General features: G+C 44.0%; 1 protein-coding gene across 4 annotated transcripts in view; it reads right to left on the bottom strand.

Annotated features, from left to right (window-relative positions):
• The window catches only part of LOC106604502 (protocadherin-1), a 383,892-nt gene extending 371,673 nt beyond the window's left edge, over window positions 1-12,219 (bottom strand). Inside the window, exons 1-2 of one of the 4 annotated variants that reach the window (XM_014199169.2) lie at window positions 11,589-12,219; window positions 604-1,432 (exon numbers count right to left, since the gene is read on the bottom strand). In XM_014199169.2, the coding sequence (XP_014054644.1) occupies window positions 604-1,404 (801 nt within the window). In that variant the 5' untranslated portion in view covers window positions 1,405-1,432; window positions 11,589-12,219. Of the gene's footprint in view, window positions 1-603; window positions 1,433-9,354; window positions 9,635-11,588 lie in introns of those variants that run through there. The other 3 variants (XM_014199168.2, XM_014199170.2, XM_045717966.1) reach the window with 3 other exon arrangements.
• Between the last annotated feature and the right edge of the window lie 2,128 nt (window positions 12,220-14,347).

The following is a 14,347-nucleotide window of genomic DNA, read 5'->3' as shown; positions in this document are numbered from 1 at the left end:
TTCACTAGTGTTTTGTAAAACCGGTGGTTAAAGCGACAGTGGGAAGAGGAAGAAAAATCAATTTGCTGAAGAGAATATGATTTGGTTCCATCGTTTCCTAAACCTTAACCCTGTTGTTTTGTATCGGTGCCCAGGCCCCATGGGAAATAGGGGGCCTAATGTAATGAGGGTGCTTGTCAAGTGGAGTTGGAGGGCTCTTTGGATCTTAGTGTTAGCTAGTTCACCAGTTCCTTTCACTGTCTCTTCACCAGATATAAATTGTGAAGTATAAATATGGTGTGGGGAGTTGAATAGCTGAACCACAAAGTCTGACTTTAAAGATTCACTTAGTTACTCTAAGTGAATCTACTTCATTGCACTTTTGACTGAAACAAATGGCCCCACAGCATGAAACGGCAGTTATTTTCATGTGTGAAATGCTCTGAGAGAGGGAGAGAGATATAAACTTTGTGACTGAGTCTATGAGTGTATCTCTATCTAACTGTAAGTCACTCTGGATAAAAGTGTCTGCTAAATGACTAAAATGCAAAAAAAAATATTAAAAGAAATGTAAAGTATATAGAGTCTCTGTATGTACTGTAGGTATCTCTGTCTGTTTAATACCTGCAAGACTGAGTGTCCCACAGGGCTGTTCTCAGCCAGCTCAGCCTCATAGTGGCTCCTCTCAAACTTGGGTGCGTTGTCGTTCTGGTCGGTGACGGTCACCCTCAGCAGGGCGCTGCTGGCTCGCGGCGGTGTGCCCCCATCCACCACACGGATGTTGAGATCGTACGAGTCTTTCTGCTCACGGTCCAGGTTGCCCATGACGATGAGCTGCGGCTGCTTCTCGTCTGTGTCCTCGGCCACCTGCAGGTTGAAGAGCTGGTCGGCGTCAGGCCCGGCGCTAAGCGAGTACTCGGCTACGCCGTTGTGGCCCGAGTCCTTGTCGCTGGCCATGGGGATGGAGAAGAGTGCCCCGATGTGTGTGTTCTCTGGGATGGACAGCATGAGGATGGGCGAGGTGAACTGGGGTGTGTTGTCATTGACGTCCTGCACCTCGATGCGGCCCTCAATCAGCCGCGGTCCCTGGCCCTGCTTCAGGTCCGTGATGGACACCTCGAACTCCAGGAAGCACTTGTCGCCCTCGAGCAGGTTGCGGCAGTCCCGCAGTGTCTCACGGTCGATGGGGACCTCTGTGGTGTAAATGTCTCCCGTCTTGCCATCCACGCGCAGGTAAGGGGCGCCCACCTCCAGCTTGTACAGGTGGCCTGAGTCGGGCAGGCCCTCGTCCGATGCCAGGCTGCCGATCAACGTGTTGGGCGGCTGCTCCTCGAGCATCCGGTAGAGAATGTCAGTGGGATCGGCGCCACAGCAAACCAGAAGCATGGCGGCCAACACCAGCGTGGAATCCCACCTCAGCGCCATCCCTCCACTTGACAGGCACAGCACCGGTCTGCAAGAAAGAAAATGACAAAGACAAACAAACATGATTAGAAATGGCCTCACTCATCTTCTAGAAAGGTCCGGACAACTTTTAAAGACACAGACATAAATCCCCTTCGGGATTTATGACAGGTCTCGTTTTAATTTATTGCAAACTTTTTTGCACAAGACACTTAATGTGTCTGAAACAATTACTTGAGTGAGACGTCTGTTTCGCGAGAGTTCGAGCCATGTCCTATCCATAAAACGGACTCAACCTTGTATCTCTGCCAGGTACTTCAATGACATATGCAGCAGTAGACTAAGGGGACGGATAAGGATTCCACTGCCACTGTTGCCTACCTCCCCCTGCTAATTCTGGACACTGACAACATTAGGTGTCCTTCAGCTATTCCAAGGCTACCAAACATTGCGTACAGCTCACTAATTTGGACTTTGAAACTGAATATGCCACTAAAAGGCAGCAACTAGAAAATCATATGTGGTGCCAAATCCCAGGGGTTTTGTTTTTCAGCGCCGATGATATCACAACGAAAAGCAACCCAATCAAGGCCTAATTGAACACACGGTAATTTACACACAAAGCAACTCTCCTTTTGATTCTTAACCTCTTTCCTCCTTTATTAATTACCTCTCTGTTTCAGCATACTGCTTTGATCCCCATTTCCCCACTTCCCTGTTCTCCCCTGGCTCTAATTCACTTCACTGTATATGTTCTCTGCGTGTGGAGAGTCTCATGCTCGCTACAACCGGGGAAAGGAGACAGGTCTGCGGGGGTTAATCTGTGTTTTTCACATCCTTGTTTTTGAAAAGATGCCTTCTAATCATCCCCCCAGTCCCCATCCTTCTCCTCAGATGATCTGTAGGGTCTGGCATGCTGAAGAAAGAAAGGAAGAATGATTTGCCTTCCCTTCCTCCTCATCTTCCTCATCCTCCTTTTTGTATATATAGGTTCCTGTGTGTGTGTGTGTGTGTGTGTGTGTGTGTGTGTGTGTGTGTGTGTGTGTGTGTGTGTGTGTGTGTGTGTGTGTGTGTGTGCGCGTGTGTGTGTGTGCGTGCGTGCGTGTGTGTGTGTGTGTGTGTGTACACCATTGAGAAGATAAGAGAGGAGGAAAATAAACCTTCATTTCCTGGAAGTCTGGTCCCCTGGAGTATAAGGGGCTCTTTAATGAGGCAGAATAATAAGAGAGAGAAAGAGAGAGCGAGAGAGACAGAGAGAGATGGAGAGAGACAGAGAGAGAGAAAGAGAGAGAAAGAGAGAGATAAACACACTCATATCAGGAGGGAGCAGTTGTTTGTTCCGTGTGACGCTCATTGAGATGAGAAATATTACACACCAGGCCTAAACATATATGTGCACACACACTCACTCACGTTTTCTCACACACACGCACGCACGCATACACACACACAATAAATGACATATGGGCTTCTCTAGCATATACCAACAGAACACTCCTCATACCCAGGCAGGAGAGATGTACTAATGAGGCTGCTGAGGAACAGGGGCTCCACTCTATGATTGAGGGTGAGCAAGTGGGAGAGAGACTCATTTCTGTAGTCTAATTCTGGGTCTGCAAATGACAGCTCCTCTTTTCCCCTGATGACACTCACACAGGCAGAATTATAAAGTGTGTGTTCAGTTTGTGTGTGTTAGAGTGTGGAGGGCTTTTCAGAGGTGCAAAATACCTCCCCCCTGGCCTCAGGCTTACCTCTCCACCTCTCAGCAGGTCAGGTATTTCACAACTCTGAAGAGGCCAGGGAGAACAGGCTGCATTGAATTCATTCTGTACCACTGGTGGGGAAAAACACTGACGTCCACTAAAAACCCATCCAACCTACTGACCTCATCGTGGAGCTGCTTAGTGAAAACCTAGAGAGGCCATAGCTGGTGACAGAGATCAAACCAGAAAGATCATTCATCATCACGCCACTGTAACAGAGGTGTACATACCCATGTCGCAGATATTAAATATCATATTATGCAATATGATAAGTCTGTGAGGATCTGTGTGTATTGTTGTGTATTGTTAGATGTAATTGCACTGTTGGAGCATAGAAACACATGCATTTCTCTTCACCTGCAATAACATCTGCTAACTATGTGTATGTGACCAATAACATCTGCTAACTATGTGTATGTGACCAATAACATCTGCTAACTATGTGTATGTGACCAATAACATCTGCTAACCATGTGTATGTGACCAATAACATCTGCTAACTATGTGTATGTGACCAATAACATCTGTTAACCATGTGTATGTGACCAATAACATCTGCTAACTATGTGTATGTGACCAATAACATCTGTTAACCATGTGTATGTGACCAATAACATCTGCTAACTATGTGTATGTGACCAATAACATCTGCTAACTATGTGTATGTGACCAATAACATCTGCTAACTATGTGTATGTGACCAATAACATCTGTTAACCATGTGTATGTGACCAATAACATCTGCTAACTATGTGTATGTGACCAATAACATCTGCTAACTATGTGTATGTGACCAATAACATCTGCTAACTATGTGTATGTGACCAATAACATCTGCTAACTATGTGTATGTGACCAATAACATCTGCTAACTATGTGTATGTGACCAATAACATCTGCTAACTATATGTATGTGACCAATAAAATTTGATTTGACTGGTTTCATTATGATGCATGGTGCTCAGGGGCAGTGAGAAGTGTCCTACATAGGGTATAGGGTGCCATTTGGAATGCAAGCTATGTGCTACTGGCTGGGGGGCCTTGGAGACAGTCTGGAGAAGCCGTGCTCCAGCCACAGGAAGATCCACACTTGTTCATCACATCCCGTGTCAGAGGAAGGCCCTAAAAATGATCAAAGACTCCAGCCACTCTAGTCATAGACTGTTCTCTCTGCTACCGCACGACAAGTGGTACCGGAGCACCAAGTCCAGGTCCAAAAGGCTTCTTAACAGCTTCTACCACCAATCCACAAGACTCCTGAACATCTGATCAAATGGCTACCCGGACTATTTACATTGGCTCCCCCATTTCTACTCTTCTGCTACTCTCTGTTAATGTTCTATGCATAGTCACTTTACTTCTATCTACATGTACATATTACCTCAATAACCTCGACTAACTGATGCCCCCGCACATTGACTCTGTACCGGTACCCCCTGTATAAAGCCTCGCTATTGTTATTTTATTGTTGCTCTTTAGTTATTTGTTGTTTTTCTATTTTTTTCATTTTTCATTTACTTTAGTTTATTTAGTAAATACTTTCTTAACACTTATTTTTTTCTTTAAAAAAAATGTTGGTTAAGGGCTTGTAAGTAAACATTTCACTGTAAGGTCTACACCTGTTGTATTCGACGCATGTGAGAAACAACATTTAAAAAAAAAAAGAAAACTGATTTGATCCTTCCCCACACCTCTGGACTCTCACTGGAACAGTCTCGACTGTGGATGTGTGTCAGGGAGTGAGGGTGCATGTTTGTATGTGAACGGCAGCAGAGTCAGGGAGTTGTTGAGGCTCGAGCACCGAGGAGAAGAGCAGAGCAACATCGCTAGTGTGTGCTCTGAGAGAGAGAGAGAGAGAGAGAGAGAGAGAGAGAGAGAGAGAGAGAGAGAGATTCCTGTGTGTGTGTGTGTGTGTGTGTGTGTGTGTGTGTGTGTGTGTGTGTGTGTGTGTGTGTGTGTGTGTGTGTGTGTGTGTGTGTGTGTGTGTGTGTGTGTGTGTGTGTGTGTGTGTGTGTGTGTGTGTGTGTGTGTGTGTGACTGGTCGAACTGAGTGGCCTGGCTAAGAGGTTGACATTGAGATGGAAATGGAACACCCTGGTGGCTCTGAGTGGCAGGGCCCCTTAACGACTCCAACGTTTACAAAACACTCCAGACTTAAGAAAGTCACATCTACATCTGGCATTGCCTTAACCCACCTCCCCGTTACCCCTTAACCACTACCCCTTTCAGCCTTCCTGGAAAGGGGAGTGAGGGGACACTCCGACCAGTGTCCAGACAAGCAACGGCAGACAATAGCGCATATATTTGAATGACAATGGGCCGTCAACACAGCTTTCTTCAGTGCCTTATCTGTCAACATTAGCAGTCCAGGATTTAGAGAACAGGGGGTCTGATTTATGGCGACAAAGCTTTTCGGCTACTAAATCAACAGGGGCCAACTCTCCCGAACCTTCCTCATCAGCAGTGGTGGAGAGATGTGTGTGAGCGACGTGTGAGAATTCGAAAGAGAACAACGCGAGCGAGAGCACTCTGCTGTCGTAGAATACCTTGGAAACTAGTAGCTTCCTCGTTCCTTCTCACCACACCCACTTGATTCTGTCAACTTTAAACGGTATTTAAACCAATAGATGTCAGAATAAAAAGGCATTGACTTGTAAACTGTGTATTGTACTGCGTGAGACAGGCTGTTTTCTTTATGCTCCACAACCATTACTGCTTTCATATTTCTCTGTCTGTTCCTGCCACCCACACTTGCCCTACACCTGTGATGCTGTGTCCTCTACTAGAATACTTGCTGCACGCTAAATCCTGCTCACAAAGACCCATTACAAATCCCCTCATTGTACATCTCTCTCTCTCTCTCTCTCCATACACTCATTCTCCCTCCCTTCTTCGCTACCCCTCTCTAGCGCTCTCTTTCCCGTTCTCCCTCATGTACTCCCTCTCTCTCTGTATCTCCAACTCCATCCCTCCTTCAGTTTCCTTCGCTCTCCTCCCTCCCTCCTCTCATCTTTCCCTCTCCCTCTTTTCTCTGGGTGAGCATTGTGCTTCCACACTGAGGGAGGTTAACAGATTTAACAGGCTAATTGCTATTCTGAGGCCTCCCCGCTGACACGGCGCACAACCGTTGTATTAAGGTTTTAACTCAAACCCGTGGCTAGGAATTCATCATCCTAACCCCCCAGCAACCTTCCCTCAACCAGCCAGCTAGCTACCAGACCTGGGTTCAAATACGAATAGAATAGTTCCAAAAATGTTAACCCCTTTACATCTAAAACTCTAGAGCAAACGCCAAAGTATTTGAAAGATTTCAAATAGTATTTGAACCCAGGTCTGCTAACTACACTACGGTATACTCCACAACAAGCCACAGCACCACTAGGCTCTGCCAACTACAGTCAAGCCTTAATAAAGCCACACAAAAGCAGTTGTGTAAGAAACAGCGATACACGCACAGCAGGCCGACCAGTTTGCTAAGTCATTTACCATGGCGATGCCGCTGCATCACGGTAGCAAGACACTGTACACACACTTCACTCAAGCCCTCATTGGAATGTGCATAAGGCTGAATAATTCAAGAACCTAATTACACAGTGGCATTTATGGAGGTGAAGAAGTGTCATAGTTCCAGACGTGCTGGAGGAATGATTGACTCTATGAGCACCGGACGATGGCATCTGCCCCTCCCTGGTTAATGTGTAACCTCACAATACAGGGCCTGTTACTGCACTATACAAGACTCGCCTACCAACTCCTTATAAGAGCTCAAGGCAAACAAATGAAAGGTTAGCTTATATGTTTTTAGAACTTGTTGTGCTACTGCTGCGTTTTGGAGTATGACAGCAACTGTTATTACCTAGTTACCAAACAACAACATAAGTAGTGGAACCCCCCCACCAACACACACACAGCTCTTCCAGCCAATCAGGCACATTCTTTACCATCTTATGTATTAGTGAGTTTTCCCATCATGTATAAACCACATAGTACCAATCACACAGAACAGGACTCTTTGCATTTGTTATACACTGGCTTTTCAACTGTTCAGGTTTGAAGGGAACTATTGCATAAGCACTTTGGACATCTAAATCTATCACACACACATATTATTTGGCTCCATCGTCAGCATTGAGGAGCACATTGAACAGCCTCCTGCTAGTGCTCTCTATCGCCACAATACAAGAAACTGGCCTGGAGTGCCTATGGATGGAGGAGGGTGGGAGGGCGGGTTAAGGTGAGAGGGGTTGGTGAGCAAGTCCTAAATCCAGACAGAACCCAACCTTGGATGGCCCATCCAGCCAGGTCATTGTCCAGCACAATCGCCCCCATTCTCTTCCCCGCTCTGGGGTCTGCTGGACGGGGGCTTGTCTCCATACTAGATGGGTGGTCCCTTACCCAAGGGATTACTTTAACGATTTCATTCAACCCAATTGTTCGGCCCAGATCACTCTCTCCCCTTTATTGGGAAGCAGGCAAACTGTTGCTGGTTGCCTGTCTGCTAGCCTGTCTGCTAGCCTGTGTGCCAGACTATATGGGGATAGCACCACGAGCCACGGCTGGCTGCTTAGGGTGAATGGAGACTAAAGTGCTCCACTACACCACCCACTGGTGCTGGCTGGCAGAGATATGGCATGCTAGGATGACGTACAGTGAGACACAACATGCTGGGACTATCTGTGGGGCTGCTGGTGGGAACGCACTGCAAACAATATCAGGAACAATTTCAGGCTGTAACATAGTTCACCACCACGTATGGTTGTTAGTAGTGCCTTGTATCTAATAGAGAGGTAACTGAAGGGTTGATGAGACGCTGTCTCTTGTGCTGTGGCAGAGACACTGTACTGGGCTGGAAGACTCTAGTCTAGGTGAGCAGGACACTAAATCCTCTCTATCTCCCTCTAGTCTAGCCTAGGAGATAAACTGGAGTGAGAATGATTGTGGTCTAACCGCTCCAAATGACTGCTCTTTGCCAATGCACTAGCTAGCACCCTCTCTCTCCAGAGAGAAAATTAGCTGTTATCTAGCTACGGTCAATGATATACAAATACCAGAGCTACGGCAAATTTGTTTGATCTCCATAATTCGGCTGCCTCCTTGGATCATACCAAGGTGCATAACATCTAGCCTCTCAACCAGACAAAGCGGTCACTCCCCTCTTCATATTGTCTGACACCATTCCGCCTTGTCTTCGATTGAGCATAACACGCAGTATAAACACATAGGGATTATCCCCCTGATGGCAGATGGAACTACTCTCTACTTATATATTACAAGATAAGACCTAGGGAAATATCAGACGTCATGGCGTGAGCTCCTTGAAAACATATGTATTTACAGTTGCTGGAGTTGAAATGAAAGCAATGATTATATCCATATGTAACCTACATGGTCTAATGCTGGCGAATTACTATGTAGGAAAAAAATCCTCTTGTTTCCTGGCTGCGGTGGCAACACACCTAATTGGAAGTCACTTTCACTAAATTGGAATAGGATTTAATGAACCCAAAACATGCTGTGGAAATGCATAATTTCAAGCATAGACAATTATCCACACCCATTCTCACGAGGTCTATGGTAGACGGCTTAGACCTTTAATATAAAAAAAAATGCCATTTCAACTGTTCTGAATTTTAATGAAGGCATCTGTAAACCTGTTGACTCAGATCATTAATTTAACATACACATGTGCATAGCCTACACAACAAGTCCTATTTATTTTTCGAGTTTATCTCGACATTCCCTGCTCATTCGCCGCATTGCACAATTGAAATCTGACCATGACGTGGATTTGTAGGAGAATGAATTGGAAAGACATGCGACTTCATCAAATCAATTCAAATGTTATTGGTCACATACACATACTTTGCCGATGTTATTGCGGGTGTAGCGAAATGCATGTGTTCCTAGCTCCAACAGTGCAGCAATATCTAACAATTCCCAACAATACACACACACATGTAAAAGTAAAATAATGGAATTAAGAAATATAGAAATTAAACCAGTAAAACAAAACAACAGACACAAGAAGCCTTTACACTTATGGAAAACGGTCACATGTAGACAGGCCTCTCTCCAGTAGGCTGACAATTCCTCAAGGCCAATAGGCTACAGTACACAGCAGAATCATTTAGTAGGCTACTGTCAAATAATATGCACAAACAACTAAAGCCGACTCTTTTAAAATACCAAATTTAATGAAAATACTCACGATTCAATGAGGCAAGACGATGCTGATCTTAACATACGCAGTAAAACACACCGAATAAACGAGGAGCTTGAAACGACCCGCAGAATCCCCTCAGCGCGTGACATTAAAGTATCCGCCATTGTGTAGATAATTAACCTCACTGCATAACTCAAACTGCACGGAACCCGGTGGGCTGACTGGAACCAATCACTCCACTGACCTGCGTTACTTTGTTGCTTGTAGGTATACACATTGAATGGAGTAGTCCACAATAGTGTGCTTGACCAATCTACAGTAGGTCTAGGCCTCTACCCGTTTAAAATACAGCAACACATTTTGTCCACGTTTTTTTTTTTGACACATTTTCGGAGAGGCTATGTAAGCAACGTAAAATAGAAACGCTTTGTCAGCATCGATTCGTTTTTAATTGGATGATCCCCGTATGTAAATGAATAAGATGAGTGGAGGCGCTTGGCAGTTTACCAGAGGGGAAGGAATCGTGGTGCTTTGACTGAAGCTCCTTAAACCCAAAACCTTTCTCCCCGTAATGCTTGCTTCATCAGTCACTAGCCTACGCCGGACTACAATTTCCAGGATTGTGTGGCTAGGCCTACTACAGCGCAGTTTTTGTCGGTGATGGCCTACGTTTAGAGTTTAGACTATTTATTTGAAGGGTTTAAATGGAATGCAGCAGCCTGTTGCCAATTGGGAAGAGCTCTGCAATAGCCAAATGACCTGCGGTGGGGAGGGTCATGAAGTTCATGAACGCTTATCGGGAAAACACTATTCAAGAGTTGTATTGTTTTTATTACATATGAAAATGAAGAAAAATAGATATAGGCCAGTATTATTATGTGGCGAGGAGATGAGGTAATTGCATGAGCCCTCAATCTCCCTATATAACACTTTATGAAAAGCATTCTAAGAGATAGGCGATTCAGAGGTGCGAGTTTCATCTTTGTGGTTTCATGTGTAACGCATCATCACCATCCTGCCTAGCAGGTTAGACGCCTCGGTGGAAGGAGTCCGCTTGGAACGGGAGAAGCCAGAAAGACCGGATTTCGCAGTAATGTCACAGTGAGGCTGTCATGAAAAGGCTACGGCTGCCGATTCAGAGAGCTGTCCACCATTGATACTACTTTAAAAAAAATAGCTGATATAGTTCAGATATTGCCATTTACTTATAACTATAACATATTGGCCGTCGATAAAAAGTCAAAGGCTAAAATAAGAGGGAATGTTCATTTAAAAGGTACTGTACAATAAGCCTTTTGCAAAGACTCAGCTACAGGTGATACAAGCGCGTCTAATAGAGGGCTGAATTGGAAGGGCGTATTGGCTACCCATATGACTGTTTTATAAATTACATTAGGTGACTATTTAAAAAAAGTTACTTATTTGGCAATTCGTGGCGAATTTACAATCATTCTACTTTAGCCTATAGGCCTATTGCTGGGTATTCTGTCCTGATATATTGTAATGGTAATAGCCTATTGATTAGGCTATTTATGATCTTACTATTAGCCTATTACATTCAACTCATATGGCTATTTGGCTCGGTTGGGCTGAGGTATACACACACAAAAAATACAGAATTAGGAAAGGAATAAATATTTAATTCAAATATTCCTCACTGGAAGTCCTTATAAAAATCGGCTTTCGTGAACCCAGAGAGAGATATTTCGTTGGGAGCTTTAGCTAATTTATGGCGTATATGGAAAGGACATTTCGAGGGTGGACGGGGTAAGTGCACCGTCGCTCGTAGAGAAATCAACACCAGTAGGCTAGTGTAGGGGAAAACATCTAACATCGGTAGTCATCAGTGGAAAGATCATGCGGTGAATATCAACCGCCGACACAAGTCCACGGTCGGAAAGCAAACAACAAGTGTTCACCCTCGGAATGAAACGGACCGAAATCCCCATACGTTTGTGGAATATTTAGTTCTACCTATCCCCCAGTCGGCATTATAATGCTACATTTCCCAATGAAATGGAAAATACACAATATCGGACCTGCATATGATGTAATGTATTGAGCGTAATGGATCGCATAGTCTACCCAAGGGACTGGTAGGTTATGAAAGGCAGGTGACGGACACAATATTGAACTATCAAAATCTGGAAATTATAATATGTAAGATTCGAGGCTATTTTGTTGGCTCCACTCGTATGTGAATCATAATATGTGCGTGTTTACGGTCAATAAAGCCATCATATGAGCGCTGAGTCGTGACAGTGAAGTTCATAGCCTACCTTGGATGGATGAGAACTCCTCAGTAGCCTATCCCAGTTCTGAGTGCTTCAGCCGGGCTAGAAGCTTCGATCCCTCGCCTCTCCTGAACGAAGCCACTTCAGCCCTCAATATCTCCCCACAAGTAGGAATCCACAATACATGAACAACGCTCTCCCCGTGATAAAAACCCCCAACAACAAACAATCCACTTGATCAGCCGACGACGGTTAGCCTATTCCTTCAAATCCAATGACGGTCCCCCTGATATCAAATCGAGTGCGTTAATTGCCGGCAGAAAACAACTTGGTGACCAGAAGCGCTGCACATCAGATTGTTGTCCCCTCCTCGGATACGGAAACAACCATATATAGTACGTCTCCGGACCAGTTTTATGGCAGCATCCCGTGCTTAGTTTGGAACATTCTCACCAGCTGCTAAGCTAATCCTCAATATGTTCCCGTAGCAGAGGGTTCCAGAGTAAAAAAACAAAACAATATACTATATGTCCATTAGTTGCCAGCGTTTTGGTCCTCTGTCAGTCACCCTCTGTACAGCTACACAACTATGGGTTGCCTCGGGATCGTTCGCTCCAGCGCTCACCGCGCGACTGCACGTTGTGTGTGTGAGAGTGAAGTGATTTCAAAATGATTGCTCTCTCTCTCTCTCTCTCTCACACACACACACAGACACACACACACATACACACACAAACAGCAAAAAAGGTGGAGCGAAGGAAGTTCCATTTATGTAGATTTCCTAACATTATCTTTCTCACACAAGCCTACATTTTAGAAATCTCTCACGGTTTCATATATATATATATACACACATATTCGCCATACATATGTATGTATATATACATAGAGAGAGATAATAATAATACACTATATATATATATATATCTCTCTCTCTCTCTCTCTCTCTCTCTCTCTCTATATATATATATATATATATATATAGAGAGAGAGAGAGAGAGAGAGTTATTGATCCGCTCGTTGGTTCTATCATTCTGGATATTCCGCCTTCATCTCGGTCCATGATGAACTCTAACACATTTTGACAGGTGGCTATAGGTTATGTTATGTGGGGAACACATATTTCAGCATTGACACTGTTTCTATCATTCGTTTAAGGCAGTGGAACAATAACGTTTTAAAGGTGAAATTATCGTAATGTTTTGTACATTATAAAATGCAAATAGCATACACTTCGTGACTTCCTTTAATGCCGTAGCCTATCTGAATATTTTTGGCAAATCGTCCTCAACATTATAGGCAATAGTCTTGTCAACTAGATCCAAGCAAGCACATAGCCTACGTGCTTGGGCTATATCCCTTTGCTTATTTAATCGTACCCCTCTCACTTATAAAATGTGAAGACTGCACTAATTCACTGAGTATACAGGTATCAGGTTGGTGCGTAACACGCTGATATAAGATGAGCTGGGGTCGAAAACAGAGCGCAGCAGGAGTTCGTTGTTCTTGTAGCGCGCGCCACCTGCAGGACCAAATGGGAATGATGTGTGAAAATCGGACAGTTCCACACACTCAGGTATAGCCGGTCATAGCAAGTATAAAATCACAACTACCAGTGGAATTACCTCGATTGAGATTCAAAATCATTGGTAGCCTACAATTATCAATCCTATTTCATAGAAAGGAAAACATGTTTCAGTGATAATTAAATCACATATAAATAAATATAGGCTATTATTAATACAATAATTTAATTGTAGCACCACCAAAACATACACACAGTCCCATGTATGACCATAGAGGTGTCATTCTTGTGTCTAACAGTTTGTAAATTGACCTTTAAAGGTAAATCAAAGTAACTGGGGGCAAGATAGGTATGTCTTCCAATATGACAAGAAGTCAAGCAAGCAATACAATCCCAATTAACGAAAGAGTACCATATAAATAGTACTTTATTCATTAGTTCCTGGTGCTTTTCTTTAAAGAAAAAAGTTTGCCTTAATCTCCTCCCATAAAAAAAGGAGCATCTACTAAGTAAAAAAACATTTGTTGAAGCCTGGTCAGAGAGACGTTTCAGACATCCTCTGACACCTTGTAGAGTTCATTTCCAAGCATTACAGACTTCAATTAACCCCACACAAGAGAGGGCCACTGGAAAAACCTCTCCCTCACATCCTCATCTGTTCCCCTATGGGCTGTAGTCCTGATTGTGTTCTAAGTTTAATAAAATGTTCAACTCTCTAGTACTGTGCAGCTTCACTGGAAATTAAGTAGAAAGGAAATCCACCGCAAATGGATCAATATGGTGATTAAGAAGGTGTAATGGCATGAGTCTCTATCATGAGTCTCCATCATGAGTCTCCATCATGAGTCTCCATCATAAGTCTCCATCATGAGTCTCCATTATAAGTCTCCATCATGAGTCTCCATCATGAGTCTCCACCATAAGTCTCCATCATAAGTCTCCATCATGAGTCTCCATCATGAGTCTCCATCATGTCTCCATCATGAGTCTCCATCATAAGTCTCCATCATGAGTCTCCATCATGAGACTCCCATCATAAGTCTCCATCATGAGTCTCCATCATGGGTCTCCATCATGAGTCTCAATCATAAGAGGCGATCATTGAGCGGCACGGTGAGAGTATTTCAGTCTGAAAGGGATTTTAACAGAACTCTAAACTACCTAGGATGGTCTGTTCACAGCCAAAGAACCCTTTAAAGTTCTAGATAGCACCTTTTTCCCCCTAAGAGTGTACGGAGAGACGTCGTGATGGCGTGTGTTTAACATTCACTAGAAATGG

Source organism: Salmo salar, chromosome ssa05 (assembly GCF_905237065.1).
Source record: "Salmo salar chromosome ssa05, Ssal_v3.1, whole genome shotgun sequence".
NCBI classification, from domain to species: domain Eukaryota; kingdom Metazoa; phylum Chordata; class Actinopteri; order Salmoniformes; family Salmonidae; genus Salmo; species Salmo salar.
Note: the sequence above shows the minus strand (reverse complement) of the source record. Positions and strands in the feature narration are given on the sequence as shown.